Raw genomic sequence first — 19765 nt, 5'->3', positions numbered from 1 at the left:
TTTATGAAATGCTGAAAGGTATCAAGAAGAGGAAGAAGAAGAAAAAGGTAAAGATACAAATTATGAACAACAAACATGCATCTATCAACAAGTGAATCTTAGAATCAAGTAAACAAATATTCTGGTGATCATGATAGAATCAGGGACATAGAAAGGGAATGGACTGACTATTCTTTGGGGGGGAAAGGGGTGTGGGAGATGCGGAAAGAGACTGGACAAAAATTGTGCACCTATGGATAAGGACAGTGGGTGGGAGGTGAGGGCAGAGGGTGGGGCGGGAACTGGGAGGAAGGGGAGCTATCGGGAAAAAAAGAGGAACAAATGTAATAATCTGAACAATAAAGATTTAAATAAAAAAAAAAGAGTATGCTGAAACAAAAGTTGTTCCTTATGAAAAATATTACAAATACAAGCAATGAGTGGAATTACCCTTGGCAGACTTTGGGACGTTACTAGCTTTTTGTGTGCCCTGAAATGCCATTTACATTGTTCTGTGATTGAGGCAGTTTTCCCTGCCTTTATCACACTAGCAGACACCCTCCCTAAGATTTACATCTGCAGATATTTATCTTTGGATCAAAAGGATTTCAGACTGTTAGTCCGTTCATTATCTTTATTCTGAGAAGCCCTACATTAACTATGAGGTAGGAATTTCATAACGTTCCTCCCCAACTTACCCCATTTTATCATTTATTCACCACATTTCCTCCTCTTTTGTTTTCAGTAAAAGTGGAAGAACATATCCCAGGAAGCAAATGACACAGGCTACATGTTTTAGGACATTTACCTTCCTGACCTACTCTAACATACCTCCTCTAGAGTCTAGAGCAGTGACGGCGAACCTTTTGAGCTCGGCGTGTCAGCATTTTGAAAAACCCTAACTTAACTCTGGTGCCGTGTCACATATAGAAATTTTTTGATATTTGCAACCATAGTAAAACAAAGACTTATATTTTTGACATTTATTTTATATATTTAAATGCCATTTAACAAAGAAAAATCAACAACAAAAAATGAGTTCGCATGTCACCCCTGACACGCGTATCATAGGTTCGTCATCACTGGTCTAGAGCATCACCAGAGCTGACTCCTGAGTGGGGCTTGGAATCTAGTGGGACCTACTCCCAAAGTACATCAAAGACTCCAATCACCCAACCAATGGCATCATCAAATAATTGTATTGAGCAACTATTATCTGTTGCCCAGGATGAAGATGACCTAACGTGTACCTGTCTGTACTGAACTGGTTTCTGAGCCTCTGAATAGTAGATCCCACTTGTTTAAGAAACCTTTGTCTCAATATATTTAGCACACTTTTAGATTTTTTAGATTTCAGTTGAATTCCAGTTGTAACTTTTCAAATAGATACTGCTAGAAGTAGTCTTTCTCTCTAGTAAGATTGTCTAGGTAGAATTTTTAAAGGTGATTTCCTCAGACTGAGTTTCACCAGAGGAAGTTTTCATATCTCTCTTCCTTTCACCTTCCCTCCTTTTTACCAAGAAGAAAATATTCTACAGATGTCATTGCAGTTACACACAGGTTATTTTGGGACAGTTATAATCCTGGGCCTTAACAATTATTTCATTTGTTTTTTCAATAAATATTGGAGAAAAATAATTCTGGGGCAAACACTGTGTTCTAAATTACATTGAGTACATGAAAGGGTTAGGACAGACCTACTTTTAATTTCACTGGTGCCATTTGCTCTTGGAAAATATTAAAGAATAATTATTCTAAGTCTAGGGAGAAGGAGAAAGAAAAGACCAAGTGACTTACAGCCAAGAATGACATTGTGAGCCCTAGCTGGTTTAGCTCAGTGGATAGAGCCTTAGCCTGTGGATAGAGCCTTAGCCTGTGGACTAAAGGGTCTGGGGTTTGATTCCGGTCAAGGGCATGTAACTCGGTTCAGGCTCTATCCTCAGTAGGGGGCATGCAGGAAGCAGCTGATCAATGATTCTCTCTCATCATTGATGTTTCTATCTCAAAAAATACAATGGCCCTGACCGGTTTGGCTCAGTGGATAGAGCGTCAGCCTGTGGACTAAAGGGTCTGGGGTTTGATTCCGGTCAAGGGCATGTAACTCGGTTCAGGCTCTATCCTCAGTAGGGGGCATGCAGGAAGCAGCTGATCAATGATTCTCTCTCATCATTGATGTTTCTATCTCTCTCTCCCTTCCTCTCTGAAATCAATAAAAATATATTTTAAAAAAAGAATGACATTGTAAGACATATAATAAAGCCAAAGATAAAAAAGAAAATGGAGAAAAGACTACGGAAAGAGGGAAGTGTGGTGTGGTGGTCTTACTGTTAGCTGCAAGGTCCAGCCATGAGCCTCGGGTAGCTGTTGAGTACTTTCACATGGCCAGTGGGACTAAGGGAGTGAATCACTAATTTTGAATTGAAGCAATTAAAAATTTTTTTCCATTAAACACAACTTTATTGTTTTGATAGAAAAAACAGATTACTTGAACTATAGAAAACTTAGAATCTAAAATGAAGATGTTTTGTAAATGTAAAATATACACTGAATTTTGAAGACTTGGCAGAAAAAAGTGAATTAACTTAATTTCGCATTGATTACATGCTGAAATGATATTATTTTGAATATATTGGGTCAAATGGAATAATTATTAAAATAAATTTCTCTTGTTTCTTTTAAAAATTGTAATGTGGCTACTAGAAAATTTAATATTACATAAGTGGCTCAAATTATATTTCTATTAGCGCTGCCAAAGGGGATATCCATTGTCCTTCACCTGCTAATTCAGTTGCTGTGGTAACTAAAGGGGCCTCTAGGCTCCATGTTTCCTGGAAAACAGGATGAGATGGGGGAGGGGAGGTGTGCCCTCAGGGAACATTTCCTTCGACCTGTACTTTCACTGGTCCTCAGTTCTCTCCGCTTTAGAAAATATCCTGGTTTAAGGAAAGGAGACAAGATAATGCGGTTTGTTTCACATCCAGTAGTTTCAGTTTGAATTCTAGGCCCTCAACCCAAACTCCCAAAGGAATATACATTTCCTTTGATTTACCTAGAAAAACTATGCTTCCCTCAACCCACTCCCTCTCTCCCCCTCCCACCCCCTGCCCCCACTACTCAAGGGGTTGCTGGGCTACAAAGTAATGGGCATTAGGAATTTGACCAATGGTATGTCTCTCCCCAACCCCCTCAAATCCCTGATATTATCTGGCACTTACCCAACTCTTTAACCACAACTAGTTTGTTTTGCTTTGTTTACTCTCACACTGGAGCCTCTTCTTTCTCTGTTATCCTTCACCTTCCTCTCTTCATATATTTATCTGTTTTTTTCTACTGATCTGCTCATTTTTCTTGTAAAACTTAATACGTAATGAGATATTTAGCTCACATTTCTTTCAAAAAATTCAGTGCATAATTAATAGGATATTGATAATTATCTCCAGTTGTGTAAAAATCAATTGGTCTTGTCCCCTCCGCGCTCTTTCCCCTTTTTTAAGTGGAAGAAGAAGAGAAACATAAATTCCTTAAGGGCCAGGACTCTTTTGTCCTATATACTCATGAATCCCCAGTTCCTTGGAGAGTATCAGCAAATACCTGTTTAGCTGAATTTGATAACTGTCCTATCACCACATGCTATAAACCTGAGACTAGAGGCAAAGCTTGCAGAAAGGGTAGAATTAAAAGTGGATGTTTGGTGGATGCAATATTAAAGAGTTTGGATCCCCAAAATATAAAAACAACAACAACAACAAAAAAGAGTTTGGATCTTATCCTATAGGCATTTAGTTTTCTCCTTCCTGCAGCTTAGGGGAGTTAGTCTAGCTTCTGGATATTCAGGTTTCCGTCCTACCTGGGGCGATTATGCCAATTAGAGGACAACTAGAGACTTAAATTGGCTCAGTTCTTCCCTCTGTTTTCTTCTCCCAGACTGTCCTTTCCTCCCCTTCAAGATTGTAGACCCAATCAACAATCAAAAAGCAGCTGATAAATTCCTAGGATCGTGAATTCTGCTTACACTCCTTCAAACAACCTTAACTCCCAGATAACACCCACTCCACTGGGCCTTACATATACAGCACTTACACACATATAGGGGAAAAGGCATTTTGTCTCCTGACAGATTGATTCCATTCTGAGCATTGTGAGAGCAAAAATAAAGTGAATTTGCCCTTCCCTGCAGGCTTTTCTGGTAGCATTTTGTCTGTGAAACTAAGAGAGGCTGTAGCTGCTCTAGAAAAGGGAAGGCTGGCTCAAGAAGACGTAGTGGGTATGGAAAAGGATGTGGTTTTAAAAGTGGGCAGAGGGAGGTGCTGCCTAGGGTGAGGTCTGAATTTGATGTTACACGAGATCACGAGATTGTCTGGGGGAGGAGCAGGGGAAGGGCTGGGGGCTCGGCTCCCTTCCTGGCTCCACCCTTTCCAGGATTATAAATTGGTGACTGGTGTGCACTTTTAACCGCAAGAGTGAGTGTGAGCCTGAGATGTAGAGCAATCCTGAGGACCTGCAGAGAGACTTGCCGCCCGAGAAGGACATTTTTAAGGTTTTGTTGGCTGAAAAAGGTGTCTCTGGAATCCCCCTCCAGATCTTTCTTGAAGATTCGAAAAGAATTAAATTAGGGCCATGGGGACACATAAGGTAAGGTTGATACAATTACCAGTTATTTTTGCATGTTTGGGGTACACTCTGAAAGGGAAACCGTAATGGTGATTGCTGTGTTCTATTTTATTCTGTCATCTAGCCATCTTCAGGCCCTTTCCTTCCGCCTGCAGTGCTACAGTTTCACCAGTTCTCCTCGATTCTCATATCCTGTAAAGGATTTATTCCCGCTCCATCACCTTCCTGTCTCAGGGAACGTCACCTGGAGAAGTTGTGTTTGTTTCTCGGGTTTATTTAACATAATTACACCCTACCGAGGATGAGCTGATGGAGTGGACAGGGCATCTGCGGCTGCTCGGTTGTGTTGATTACAAGTGTGGGGCCAGGTGCAGTCTGAGGATGCCTCTGGAAGCATTGGGCCTTGAAAAGACCTGAGATTTGTTTGGAGGCCTGGTGTCCAGCCATCTGTTCTATGACCTATGGGATTTTCTGGGTACTAAAGAGAGAGAATTGTCATTGTTCTTCCTAGTGTAGTTAGGATTGTGAGCACATGATACAGTTATATATTATTGTGTATTATGTATGCAGTATATTTAGGGAGAAACGCATTTTCGTGAAGGTAAACAAATTTGAAAATGAAGATAAGAGATGAAAAATGTAAAGGAAGAAGAAAAGGGACACAATGATAGTATGATGAGGGGGAAAAGAGGTTTTAACTAAGGGGGAAAGAATTAATCAGAAAGAGCTATGCAGTGGCAGAGGGCCTCAGGAGTCCTTATACCTAGTTGCCTGGGAGGCAAGGTCATTTTGGGCAATTGAAATTCTCAACCTGCCACTCTTGTCAGACTGGAGAATAATGTTTGGGGGATGTTGAAGATGGACTCAGGCATAGATATTGGGCTACTTTGAGGTGGAAATTTAAGATAACAACCCCTTGAGTTATTGCTGGGAAGCTGAGGGATGACTGAGTGGATTTCTGTCCCCTTCCCCCAAGAAATGTCTTCTGTATGTGGGGTTGGGAGTGAGCTTGTGCTCTCCCCCTGCTGGGTGGGAGATAGCAGTACAGTAAACGGGCAGAATTACAAATGGGGCCAGGACACTGTGGTATCTATAGTAGACACCATAGATTACGTGATCCAAAGAGAGATAAAGAGCAGCTCAGTGATAAAGATACATGCGCCCCCCCACCACTCTGGGGCTCTGTGGAACCCAGGGTACAGGAGGGACTGCACGGGATCTAGCTGTTTCCAAAATAATCTGTTCTTAGGAATTCTAAATGTCTTGACCCCTGTCCTCCTAAGTCAGTGGTTCTCAACCTTCCTAATGCCGCGACCCTTTAATACAGCTCCTCATGTTGTGGTGACCCCCAACCATAAAATTATTTTCGTTGCTACTTCATAACTGTAATTTTGCTACTGTAAACAATATGTACTTGTATATGTGTTTTCCGATGGTCTTAGGCGACCCCTGTAAAAGGGTCGTTCGACCCCCAAAGGTGTCGCGACCCCACAGGTTGAGAACTGCTGCTAAGTTCTTTCCATCCTCCGGGTACTGCTGTTTGCTTTTACCTGGGGCAATATTTTGAATTCCAAACTGGCTCAGTTCCTCTTAACTGTTTACGTTCTAAATTTTCTTGCCTCCTTTCTTAAGTTTACAGTGCTTGTCCATATATTTCTAGATGAGGTCTTCAGTGATAACCTGTTCTTTTGTGTTCCTATTCATTACCTAAATCTCATTAAGTTTTTGTTCTTTTTAAAAAATATACATTTTTATTGATTTCAGAGAGGAAGGGAGAGGGAAAGAAAGAGGTGGAAACATCAATGATTAGAGAGAATCATCGGATCAGTTGCCTCCTGCATGCCCCACACTGAGAATGGAGCCCACAGCCCCGGCATGTGCCCTGATTGGGAATCGAACCTGTGACCCCTGGTTCGTAGGCCCATGCCAGCCAGGCTTGTTCTTTTTATACCATTCCTAGGACCAGCTGTCGTAATACATCTCCTTAATTAATAAGAGGCAATTATCAAGAGTTTTAAGTACTGTTTCTTCCTCCCCTACCCACCCCCAGGTCACCGCACCTCTGATCTTTGCCATCACCATTGCTACAATAGGCTCTTTCCAGTTTGGCTACAACACTGGAGTCATCAATGCCCCTGAGGTGGTGAGTACCAGGCAACTAGAGTTAGAATTGTAATGAATGCATACTATTGGTAAGGAAGTCTACTTGAACCATTAAAACAAAACTCAGTTATTCCCTATATCCCGCACTGTACCCATTCTTACTCTCACCCTATGGTGATATACTTCCTTTATTATCCCTTAGGAGTTAATTACAAAGAAAAAGAAGGCACTTGGGAGAGGGCTGGAATATTCACTGAATATCAGTAGTACTACCTCTGGGATTTTCAGAGCAAATAAAAATTCTTTTCAGAGAAACATTAACTCCGATCTGTTACCTCTCTTCCATCCCCATCTAGTTACTCCCTTGGTTCTCTACCTATAAAGCAGTAATTGTAATATTGTATTTTAGGGACGGGAAGACCCCCAATACTTGTCTCTTTTCTCATCCAACTGTAACAATCTGCCCTCCCACCAATTAATTTAATTTGCAGATCATAAGGGACTTTATCAATTACACTTTGGAAGAGCATTTAGAGAACGTGCCCAGTGACGTGTTGCTGACGTCTCTCTGGTCCTTGTCTGTGGCTATCTTCTCCGTTGGTGGTATGATCGGATCCTTTTCTGTTGGACTCTTTGTCAACCGCTTTGGCAGGTACTGGCCAGAAACTGGACAAGGGAGGGGGCTATTCTGGTTGCACTGAGGACAGGTATTGAGAATTAGGATGTGACGGTAATCACACATTTGAATGAGAGCACCTCAAATTCTCACCAAGGGAAACCTAGTCTAATTGACACTGACTACTCCTGCTTGGGGCTCTACTGCCCTGCATAGCTTCCACCCAGCCATCAAGAGGTGGGCTTTGGGAATGATTGGCTTTGCAGTCCAGTTTACACTAATTCTGTTTTCTAATAAAGTTCATTTAAGTGTCTCAGAAACATACTTTATTTAAAAAAGGTTAGTTGTTTGCTTTTCTTTAAAATTTTGGGGGTTTTATGCAAATATCTTCATTATTTTACACAACAGGATAGGGAGGAAATATTTTTTAATCCTTAATCTTTGGCAAATAACTAAATCATGGCCAAATAACTAACCTGAAATGTTTTTTTTTTCCCTGAAAAAAGAAAAAGAACATTGTATCTTCTCACCCTATACTGGCTTAATAAAATAAATATCTTAGAGGGTAGAATACTTTCAATAATGATTAGTGAAAGAACCATTTAGTTTGCTGATTAGATATTCTGGAAACATAAATGGAATTCAACTTTGTTTTTTAATGTATTTTTATTGATTTCAGAGAGAGGAAGGGAGAGGGAGAGAGAAATAGAAACATCAATGATGAGAGAAAATCATCCATCGGCTGCCTACTGCATGCCCCTACTAGGGATCAAGCCCAAAACCTGGGCATGTACCCTGACCAGGAATCAACTGTGACCTGGTTCATAGGTTGACACTCAACTTCTGAGCCACACTGGCCTGGCCGAATTCAAGTTTTTTTGTTTTTTAAATATATTTTATTGATTTTTTACAGAGAAGAAGGGAGAGGGATAGAGAGTTAGAAATATCGATGAGAGAGAAACATCAATCAGCTGCCTCCTGCACACTCCCCACTGGGGATGTGCCTGCAACCAAGGTACATGCCCTTGGCCGGAATCGAACCTGGGACCCTTCAGTCCACAGGCCGACGCTCTATCCACTGAGCCAAACTGGTTAGGACCGAATTCAAGTTTTTAATACATGAAAGCAACCTATTTTATTTGATATTTTATTTTTGTTTTTGAAGGGATTAAATTTTTGTCTACTAAAATCATTAAAATTTTAATGTGGGTTTTCCAGAACTAACCTGGCTTCTTCCTGTTATTTTATTAGCAAGAGAACCAATAAAGGAGGGGGGAACAGGAAAAGGAATGTAGAAAAAGGTAAAATTGAGAATGAACAATGAGATTTTTCTCTTGAAAGGGTGTTCTCTGTATCTCCTTGGAAGCTTTTAAAAGTGCCAGACCAGGACCTGTGCATAAGTATTTTTCAAAGCTCCCAAAGTAATTTCAGTGGCCACCTGAGTTGAAACTCATTGTTGAAGCTCATGGTGCTGGTTCTTCCCAACAGCTTTAGTAACTTTTCAGTGTTAATCTTTTATTTCAGTCTTCTATCAGCTGTTTCAGTGGCTCCATCTGCCACATTTTTAGTACATAAATGTAGTAATTTATTATTTGATACTGGTTACCAATACTGTTAATGACATCACCACAGTCCACCCAAAGGAGAGCTGAAGCTGCTGTTTGCATTACTTTTATTTGTGATGTGGAAAAACTTGGTCTGAAATAATCTATCATCATCAGTACGTTGGTGATATACCTAAGCAAATGCTTTATAACTAAATGCAGTAAGAAGCATTAGTCCAAAAATATCTCTTGGGTATGTTAATAGACCTGCTAGGGCAGAATTGCCTAGGGCAGTAGATCTCAAACTTGAGCCTGCACCAAATCACCTCGAGGACTTTTTAGAACACAGATTGTTGGACCCCCCACCCCAGAGTCAAACCTAATTATTTGATAAATATGGAGAGGGGTAATTTTAATTTCTAGCAAAATCTATGTATGGACACTTTCAGAACTACTGGCCTAATGTGCTTGCTAAAATCTTACCCTTTGCAACAGCATGGATGGACCTGGAGAGCATTATGCTTAGTGAAATAAGCCAGTCAGAGGACAAGTACCATGATTTCATGTATATGTGGAATCTAATGAATAAAATAAACTAACAAACAAACTAGTAGATACAGAGAGCAGACTGACAGCTGTCAGAAGTGATGGGGGTTGCAGGGCTGGGTGAAAAAGGGATTAAGTAAAACAAACAAAAAACTCAGACACAGACAATAGCATGGTGATATAACAGTATGTGATTAACAGAGGGAAAGGGGGTGGGGGAGGTAGAAGAAGGTATAGGGGGCATAAATGAAGATGGAAAGAGATTTGGGGTGATGAACACACAATACAATATACAGGTGATGTATTATAGAATTGTACACCTGAAACATATGATTTTATCAACCAATATCACCCCAATAAATTCAATTAAAAAAATAAAGTGCCTGCTAAAATGCTAGGCTACAGGTACAACTTAAAAGGAAAATCTTAAAACACGTTCTCTAGGTGAATTTTATGCATATAGAGGTATAATGACCACTGATCCTGTTATCCCAACTAGAAATGTTCTAATGATAGAAAATAGAAAAGTTAAATAAAAAGAGAAGATGTATGCTTCATCCAGGTAATTCAGTTGGTTAGACTGTTGTCCTGATAATGCCAAAATTGGGGGTTCAATCCCCAGTCAGGGCACATATAAAATTGAGCCAATGAATGCATAAATAAGTGGAAAAACAAATTGATCTCACTCACTTTCCCTTCCCTTCTCCATCTCTCTCTCCCTAAATATCAGTAAATTAAAAAATATTTTTTAAAGATGTTTGAGCTTGGGGAATTGAATAATAAGGGGAAAGTTGGGATTGTTTTTGCTAACTTGTTTTTGTTTAAATTTTCAGGCGCAATTCAATGCTTATTGTCAATCTATTGGCTATCACTGGTGGCTGCCTTATGGGATTCTGCAAAATAGCGGAGTCAGTTGCAATGTTGATCCTGGGCCGGTTGATCATTGGCCTCTTCTGCGGACTCTGCACAGGTTTTGTGCCCATGTACATTGGAGAGATATCTCCTACTGCCCTGCGGGGAGCCTTTGGCACTCTGAACCAGCTGGGCATCGTTATCGGGATTCTGGTAGCCCAGGTACGCTAGCACTTAACGAGTGTTAGTTTCCAACATTCATTAAGAGTTAACATAGCCCTAGCTGGTGTGACTCGGTTGGGCATTGTCCTGTGCACCAGAACGTTGCTGGTTTGGTTCCTTGCCAGAGCATATGCACGAGTTGTGGGCTCCAACCCCAATAGGGGGTGTACAGGTGACAGCTCTTACATCAATGTTTCTCTCTCCCTCTCCCTTTTTCTCGCTCTCTAAAAATGAAGTAAAAAACAAGAAATTTTTAAAAAGAGTTAATAGCCTGGCCAGAGTGGCTCAGTGGTTGAGTATCGACCTATGAACCAGAAGATCATGGGTTTGATTCCTGGTCAGGGTCCATGCCCAGGTTGGGGGCTTGATCGCCCTGTAGGGGGGCATGCAGGAGGCAGACTATTGGTGGTTCCTTCTCATCGTTGATGTTTCTATCTCTCTCTCCCTCTCCCCTCCTCTCTTAAATCAATAAAAATATATTTTTTAAAAGAAAATTTAATTTAAAAAGTTAACATAGGTAAAGTACTCAAATGGCACATATTCAATTATATGTAAGTTTCAGATGTTATTATAGCTCACAGACAACTTAAAAAGCAACAGGATAGTAAAAGAATGAATCATTTCCTGGAATTTTTATTTATTTCATTTAATTTATGGCCTATTAAACATGGGATTTATAGTATTACCTTTGTCTGTTTCTAGATCTTTGGTCTGAATATCATCTTGGGAACCGAAGATCTTTGGCCCGTGCTGTTGGGCTTCACCATCCTTCCATCTTTCCTCCAAATCATAGCCCTTCCATTTTGCCCAGAAAGTCCGAGATTCTTGCTGATTAACAGAAAGGAAGAAGACAGTGCTAGAAAGAGTGAGTATCCTTCACATGTTTACTGTAAGAACCGTAGGGTTGTGATTTGTTTTAGGATGAGGATATTGGATCTATTTTTTGTCATCTCAGAACCCAAGTGAAGAGTTTCCTAATTACTCTTAAGTTAGGAACTTTCAGCCCCTGAAGAATGAGGTGAGGAGGTAAATTAAGACACGGATGCTGATTGATTAGCCGTGTCTGGGGCTCATCTTGGGTGGCTTCTCCCTAGCTGTCTTATGGATTTGGGAGAGCACCTTACCTTTATCCTTTCCTCTTCTCTTCACCAGTCCTCCAGCGGTTGTGGGGCACCCAAGACGTGGCTCAGGACATCCAGGAGATGAAAGATGAGAGTGTTAGGATGTCACAAGAAAAACAAGCCACTGTGCTGGAGCTCTTCAGATCACCGAACTACCAACAGCCCATCATGATTTCCATCATGCTCCAGCTCTCTCAGCAACTTTCTGGAATCAATGCTGTGAGTATCAATTTTTGTGTCCAAGATATCCTTCAATATTTCACCTAAAACTCCTGACCAGAGGTAAATAGCTCACCTACTTACATAGCCCCTCACAATGTTTGGCATGTAGCAGCTACTCAGAAAACGTTGTTTATTCAAGTTTTGATTTGGTTTTATTTCTTAAATTTATAGTACATGTTTTCCATGCGGAAAAATGAGAAAGTAAATAAAAATGAAAAATTTTTACTCTTTGTCTTCGAGCAGATGGTTAATTTTTGTCTTCTTCTAGGCTTTTTTCACTATATAATACAACACAGATTTTTTTGACTACTCATTTTTTATTTCCAGTCCTCTCTAACTCTGATCTACCTTATATGATATCATCAGTAGGCCATACAACCAAAGTAGATATCTGAGAATTTATATGCCTTGGTTTTTCTTTAGGATTTGACATCCTAAAATCCGTGTAAAGCCCTGGGGAACCATTAGAAAATCAAGAAATGTGGAAGCACAGTAGCAACTTAGACTGAGGTGGCCTTACCATTGTATCTATTTTTTACAACTAGAATAGAGATTATGATAGCTGAGCTAGGGTGCAAAATGGGAAGCTAATAATTGGCAGGTATCCCTTATATTCTATGAAATACCAACTTCCTGCTTTTGAGTCTTGGTTGTGAAAAGAGAAGATAGTATACCTTCTATCCATTTTCAGGTAAAATATTTGGATATGAAGAACACTTTTGTCCCACCTCTTTAAATACTGATTCATGCCCTGACAGTTTCTCATCAGTCTTTGATTGATTTGATAAAACCATTTTGTTGCATTTTGCAAAACACACTTGATTGTCAAAATAGTACGTTGTTCCTATTTTTCAGCTGCCATGCACAATTGCTGTTTCAAAGTTGCACCTGCTTTTGTTTCCTTGTAGGTGTTCTATTACTCAACAGGAATCTTCAAAGATGCTGGTGTTAAGGAGCCAATCTATGCCACCATTGGTGCCGGTGTGGTTAATACCATCTTCACTGTAGTATCTGTAAGTTGGATGGTTTGATAATTTTGGGGAGACAGGAGTTAGTGGGGAGAGGAATTCTTGCTACGAATGTTCAAAGATGGGTTGTGAGTACTTCCACCTCCCTACCATTATTATTTTTTTAAATATGTTTTTATTGATTTCAGAGAGAGAGAAGGGAGAGAGAGAGAGAGAAACATCAGCGAGAAACATCGATCAGGTGCCTCCTACACGTCCTTCACAAGGGATAAAGCCCGCAACCCGGGCATGTGCTCTGATTGGGAATCAAACCGGTGACCCTCTGGTTCATGGGTCGATGCTCAACCATTGAGCCACACCAGCCAGGCTCCCTACCATTATTTAAGCCGAAACCGGTTTGGCTCGGTGGATAGAGCGTCGGCCTGTGGACTGAAAGGTCCTGGGTTCGATTCCAGTCAAGGGCATGTACCTGGTTTGCGGGCACATCCCCAGTAGGAGATGTGTAGGAGGCAGCTGATGGATGTTTCTAACTCTCTATCTCCCTTCCTCTCTGTAAAAAATCAATAAAAAAATATATATTTAAATCTTCTGTTGTTTAATGCCTCTTTGATGGGGTACTGGGTGGGGAGAAATATTGAATGGGGGGTGTAAGTAGTCTTCACTTTTTTCAAACAAATCTAGAATGGATGGGAGGGATGGAGGTTATAGAAAGGGTTATATGGGATATATTAAATTTGGAACTGGAAAAGAGGAAGTGTGACTATAACAAGTATCTGCTATTATTAAGGCAGATTCAGGTAGCTTACATAGTGTTTTCATGAAAAGGAAATCAGAAGTGTCATGTTATATTCTTCTTTTAGCTGTTTCTAGTGGAAAGGGCAGGAAGGAGGACTCTACATATGATTGGCCTTGGAGGAATGGCTTGTTGTTCCATCCTCATGACTATTTCCCTGTTATTAAAGGTGAGTGCTCTTTGAGTGAAGAAAAGGGAGGGGAGGGGGAAAGGAGAGGTTATGTTGACTCTCTGCGAAGGCAGTGAACAGTTGAGACTGGAGACTGATAAAGTCAAATTTGGGAGAAGCAGCATGCCCAGTTTTAAGAAAAGTAGATCACCACCGATAGGTAATAATAATCCTTGCTATAATCCTTACATCTATATAACATGTAGCTTATAAAATACATTATGCAATTTAATTCTTAAAGTAGTTTTGAGGCTATTTCCATTTACAATTGATGAAATTATCTCAGTAAAAATGATATATGTGTGATCACAGAGCTGGGTTTCAAAAACCTCCAATTTTTACTCTAAGTCCGGTAGGTCCATTATACCCCAGGACATAAAGGGGCTTTTCAGTGACAGTCAGTGCCCAAGTCTGAGAAGCTAGATCCTGCCTGGTCATGCTGTCTTTAACATTAACTTTCCTCTGTTCCTTCCTCACACAGGATGATTATAACTGGATGAGCTTTCTTTGCATTGGGGCTATCCTGGTGTTCGTGGCCTTCTTTGAAATTGGCCCAGGCCCTATTCCCTGGTTTATTGTGGCTGAACTCTTCAGCCAGGGACCCCGCCCAGCTGCAATGGCAGTGGCTGGCTGCTCCAACTGGACCTCCAACTTTTTGGTTGGACTACTCTTCCCTTCAGCTGCAGTAAGTAAATCAAAGCACAACTCACCTTGCTCATCTAGAAATCAACCCACGTAAGCCATGTTACAATATGAATGAAGGATTAGATCTCAAGGGCTTTAAACTTGCACCCCGCTAATCTCTTCCTGCCCTTCCCTCTCCCTGCTTCCTTCTTAGATTCATCAGTCTGTCCCATGTTTCCATGCCTGTGGTTTCCGCTCCTGTGTTGAGCGTCTGCCCCCTGGTGGTCAGTGTGCGTCATAGCTCCCAGCCGGTCAGCCGGTCAGCTGGTCGCTTAGGCTTTTATATATATAGACTAGTGGCCCGGTGCATGAAATTCATGCATGGGAGGAGGGTGTCCCTCAGCCCAGCCTGCACCCTCTCCAATCGCGGACCCTTTGGGGGATGTTGACTGCTGGTTTAGGCCTGATCCCAGGAAGTCCAACAGGCCTGATCCCAGGATGTCTGACAGGACTGATCCCAGGATGTCCCTGAATGTCTGGCAGGCCTGATCGCAGGATGTCTGACTGCCAGGATCGGGCCTAAACCGGCAGTCGGACATCCCTCTCACAATCCAGGACTGCTCCATTTCTAATGACACATAGAAAAAGAAGGAATGAGAGCAGAAACGACTGAAGTAGGAGCGCAAAACTGGGAACTATTAAAAGGCCACTGGTCTGAAATGATAGTAATAGAAGCAGAATGATAGAAATAAGCCAAGCCTCAAAGGATTTCAAACTAATGCTTAAAAATCCATCATTTGAATGAGCACTTTCGCTTCATGATCTTAAAGGCTCACAAAGCTTAGGATGTTAATGAATGAAGTGAGTTCTGTTATAAAATGACCTGGAGCTGATTTGGATAAAGGAATTTGTAATGGACATCTATAATCATTTCCTATTTCTGTGAGTCTTTCATAAACATAGATTTTAACAGTGATAACTGAAAATCCGAAAATACTCAATAGGGATTTGGAAGCAGCTAATTTCATTGAACAGGGAAAGGAGCGACACAAAGTTGCAGAGAGCCCTAACCAGTTAGGCTCACTGGATACAGCGTCAGCCTGCGGACTGAAGGGTCCCGGGTTCGATTCTGGTCAAGGGCATGTACCTTGGTTGCGGGCGCATCCCCAGTTGGGGGTGTGCAGGAGGCAGCTGATCAATGTGTCTCTCACATCGATGTTTCTAACTATCTCTCTCCCTTCCTCTCTGTAAAAAATCAATAAAATATATTTTTAAAAAAAAGAGTTGCGGAGAAATATAGTAAGTTAGCAATGGGATTCATAAGTGAGTCTCTCTGCCCTAACCAGTTTGGCTTAGTGGATAGAGCGTCAGCCTGCGGACTCAAAGGTCCCAGGTTCGATTCCAGTCAAGGGCATGTACCTGGGTTGCAGGCACATCCCCAGTATGGGGTAGACGTTTCTGTCTCATCGATGATTCTAACTCACTTTCCCTCTCCCTTCCTCTCCGTAAAAAAATCAATAAAATATATATTGAAACATCGATGAGAACGAAACATTGATTCAGCTGCCTCCTGCATGCCCCCTATGGGGATGTGCTCACAACCCAGGTACATGCCCTTGACCAGAATCGAACCTGAGATCCTTGAGTCCGCAGGCCGACACTCTATCCGCTGAGCCAAATCAGCTAGGGCAATAAAATATATTTAAAAAAAAAAGTGAGTCTCTGGTGAAACCTTACTCTTTTCATGAACTATGAAAGGGTTATGGCTTGAAGCCTATTAGAAATATGGGTGCGAGGAAACTGAAGTTTGTCAGTGACAGGATTTTTATATCAACACTTTTTTTTAATCCTTTTGTAGAAATATTTAGGACCCTACGTGTTTATTGTCTTCACCGGCTTCCTCGTGATCTTCTTGGTCTTCACCTACTTTAAAGTCCCTGAGACCCGCGGCAGGACTTTTGAGGACATTACACGAGGCTTTGAAGGGCAGGCACACATGGCTAACAGAGCTGAGAAAGCCGCCATGGAGATGAACAGCATGCAGCCTGATAAGGATACCACCAACGTCTAAGCTGTGCTTCCTTCCCACCTCCCTCCCAACATGAAAAGTAACCTCTCCCTGAATGGGGAGAGATCTCATCAGGTTGTAACCCAGGACTGTTTCTGAATGCTGCTACTTGAGTCTTTTCTCATCCCCACACTCCATGAGCACTCACAGGACCCCAGTGCTGGGGTTAGTTGTATCTTCAGTGGCTTTTTAAACATTTCATTTCTTGGACATTCTCTTCTGTTTGGAAGAGACCAAGTGAACCTACCTTCATTTCAGGAGGGATTGGCTACTTGGCATTTGACAACTTTGCCAGCTCTTCCTCCTTTAAGTTCTAATATTGCCTCATGAGGGCATGTAGGGGAGAAAGAGTTCCCCAACCTCAAACTCACCAGGAAACAGATAGACATGAGAGTGTGGAGGGCAGAGAGGAATTACATAAGAGCATCTTCCTCACTTCCATACCGCTCTGCAGAGCAAATTAATTTGAGTTTTATTTATTTTATCTTCTGGTTTTATTGCATAAGTATTTATTTTTTTAAGTGTAATTTTACCAAATAATGAAAACATAAGGAAATTGAGGTTAGAGGGAGGTACTTACAGAGTTTATAGGGTGGAAGATTTGATACTGAAGAGGTTTATAGTTTAATAAGGGAAGATTTACACAGAAATGTAATGCATTATTGGAAGGTATATGATGAGGTATGTGAGGTTTGCAGATTGCCTTTTAAAAATTTCTGTCCTTCAGATGGAAATTCTCAAGTTCAATTTGTCAGAAAAGTCATGTGCCTGTGTAAAGAAGCTACTGGTTTCCTTTGGAACGTTTTCTTTGTTTAAGATTATATGTAGTATTACTTGAAATCTAGGATTATTACTAAGGTGGGCATTGTAGTTAATGGTGGTTGATGGGTTCTGATTTTGGATGGAGTCCAGAGAAGGGAAGGTTGTTTGTTCAAATCAATCGTCTTCCTCTTATAGTGGACTCACTTTATTTTTATTTTTTTTTTAAGTTTTCCTACCATTCATCTGGTGGGAGAGCAACCTAAAATATTGGTTCTTGATAAAGGTTTGGTCTTTCTGCATTTTGTTCTTTAGGAAATTTTAGATGTTTAGATTTTTTTAATTTAGTTTTAAGCCATAGCTTTAAAAGAATTCAGAGGAGAGTGTTCATAGCTAACTTGGAATGTGTAACCTCAGCATTGGGAGAGGATTTTTCCTGAATGACTGTTACCTAGTTGAAGTATGTTACTGCTTTAGGGTCAGCCCATGCCTGTTTTGGTCTGTTTCCATGTCAAGTTACTCTTGTTATCATGTTACCATAGTATTATATCAAGTGCCCTAAGGGCACTTGAATCTTTCCCATAGACCATGTTGGAGATGGTATGAGTAAATGTGCAGTGTAGCCCACACTTGAGAGAGTATGAATGTATGTGCACTGTCACTTTGCTCTGGGTGCAAGTCGTTTATTGGTAACTTGTTTCCTCTGTGTTCCTACAGCCCCCTTTTGGATGGAATGTGTTAAAGTTTATTCCTGGGTATATAAGTAGCACTGCCTCTGCTGGGTGGGATTTGCATCTGTGGCTTTCTTCCTAACATGTAGAGAACTCTGCCTCACTCTAGACTCAGACAATGGGAGCAGGAGAGTGTGAAATCAGGACATGTGGCCTCCTAGGGGAGCTTGAAGGAAGTCATGGGGGGGAGGAGGCATTCTTTTCAAGGGGATGAGAAATACACTAAGACTTGTAAATCTGGAAGGTTTCAAAGAGTTAGATGAGATGAAGGTATTTACACTTGCCATAGGTCACAGACACCTCCACTGTCTAGTTCCCTGTGTTTTTATAAATGGTGACACCCTCTTTGCCCTTTTTCATGTTGCTTGACCTCCCATCCCCTCCTTGGTGCTTATACATTTGAGGCCCTTCAGCCAAATCCTTGCCTATGACAATATTTTAGTTCTCAGTTCTTACCATCCCCTCTGGTCGTTGAGCCTTTGGATAAAAACTCCGAGCTCTGACATGGGACTTTGCTGGGACAGGTGACTTTCCTCCAACTGCACCTCCACTTCTGGCTCCTCAAAAACCGTGGGTGGGCAGTATGAAGTTTCCCCATTTCTCAGTGACCAGATTGTGAATATTTCCAAATACGTTTTATATTATTAATGTTACTGTGGTTCTTCGTTTTGAAATAAAAATTCTGAATGTACATGTTGGTTTTTTTGTCTTGTTTTTGTCCTTCCTCAACAAAATCCACTTTAAATCCTAGCTTGGCCATTCAGTACCTGTTGTAACCTTGAGTAAGTTTCTTATAAGACAGTCTCGAACAAATGAAAATACTGCTCCTTGTTTGTTATACACATGAAATTAAAATGTTGTGGTGCATTGCTTTGCCTAGTTAACAAATTTTCACTTTCTTTCCTCAGTGAAAATTCTGTTTTTCTCTCTTAGGCTCTTTCCTACTTCATTTCTCCTTCAGTCTTTGATCATTAAAATTCATCCTACACTGATGTCAGGGCATCCATATGATATATATAACACTATCCGCCTTAAAATCCTCCAGTAGATTTCAATCAACTATAGAAAAAAAAATCTTACACCCCATAGTGGGCACAACCACTCTAATGCAAGGTCCTAAGACTTAGCTCCCAATTATGTAAGAAAATGCCTCACCCACTACAGCACCATTGACACCTCCATGCCTTCATGTATGCAGTCTGGACACCCCCATTCCTGTTTCCATTCACGTATTAAAAATTTGAATGGCTGCTTTTAATTTTCACTCAGCCCAAGCAAGCGCTCCATACAGCCTTCCTCACTCCCAACATAATTTTTACACTATGGCACTCTGTGTATTAGACGGAATGAAAAAATGAACTGCTTCCTGATTGTCAGGAAAGAGTCTCAGTGAGTACACCATCCAATCTAATAAAAGACAAACATGCAAATTGTACCTTTGCTATGCCTTAAGCCACCAGAGTGACTATATGCAAATTAACCCAACCAAGATGGCAGCCAGCAGCCACGGAGCTGAAGTGAGCAGGAGGCTTGGTTGCCCCAATGATGGAGGAAGCCAAGCTTCCACCTGCCGCGGCCAGCTCTGAGCTCCACTGAAGGCAATAAAGTTTCAATTATAGAAGGTAAATAAATCCCAGAATTAAAAATAAAGGAGAGGCTGGTAGCGTCCGTTGCCGGGGGGCTTGGCCAGCCTGAAAACGCCTCTCAGCCCCTCACCCAGACTGGCCAGGCACCCCAGTGGGGACACCCCCACCCTAAAGGGGGTGTGGCCAGCCTGAAAACAGCCATCAGCCCCTCACCCAGGTTGGCCAAACCTCATGGGGTGAGGGTCACCATT

At 41.3% G+C, this 19765-nt stretch overlaps 1 protein-coding gene across 1 annotated transcript; it reads left to right on the top strand.

Moving 5' to 3' along the window:
- The first annotated feature begins 4259 nt into the window (after positions 1–4259).
- Positions 4260–18619, top strand: SLC2A3 (solute carrier family 2 (facilitated glucose transporter), member 3). The gene is made up of 10 exons (XM_006763970.2): positions 4260–4611; positions 6641–6733; positions 7185–7345; positions 10233–10473; positions 11176–11338; positions 11626–11813; positions 12725–12829; positions 13645–13746; positions 14228–14431; positions 16229–18619. Exons 1-10 carry the CDS (start codon positions 4597–4599, stop codon positions 16439–16441), a joined length of 1485 nt encoding a protein of 494 aa, XP_006764033.1. The 5' UTR covers positions 4260–4596; the 3' UTR covers positions 16442–18619.
- The last annotated feature ends 1146 nt before the right edge of the window (positions 18620–19765 follow it).

The sequence above is a fragment of the Myotis davidii genome, unplaced genomic scaffold (assembly GCF_000327345.1).
Source record: "Myotis davidii unplaced genomic scaffold, ASM32734v1 scaffold801, whole genome shotgun sequence".
Taxonomy (NCBI): Eukaryota; Metazoa; Chordata; class Mammalia; order Chiroptera; family Vespertilionidae; genus Myotis; species Myotis davidii.
This window is presented reverse-complemented; position numbering and strand designations above follow the sequence as displayed.

Bases quoted from the DNA above. Each gene is read 5' to 3' on its own strand.
- SLC2A3 (XM_006763970.2), top strand. The intron at 6,734-7,184 runs GTGAGTACCAGG...TTTAATTTGCAG, and splicing joins TCATCAATGCCCCTGAGGTG to ATCATAAGGGACTTTATCAA. The intron at 14,432-16,228 runs GTAAGTAAATCA...ATCCTTTTGTAG, and splicing joins TACTCTTCCCTTCAGCTGCA to AAATATTTAGGACCCTACGT.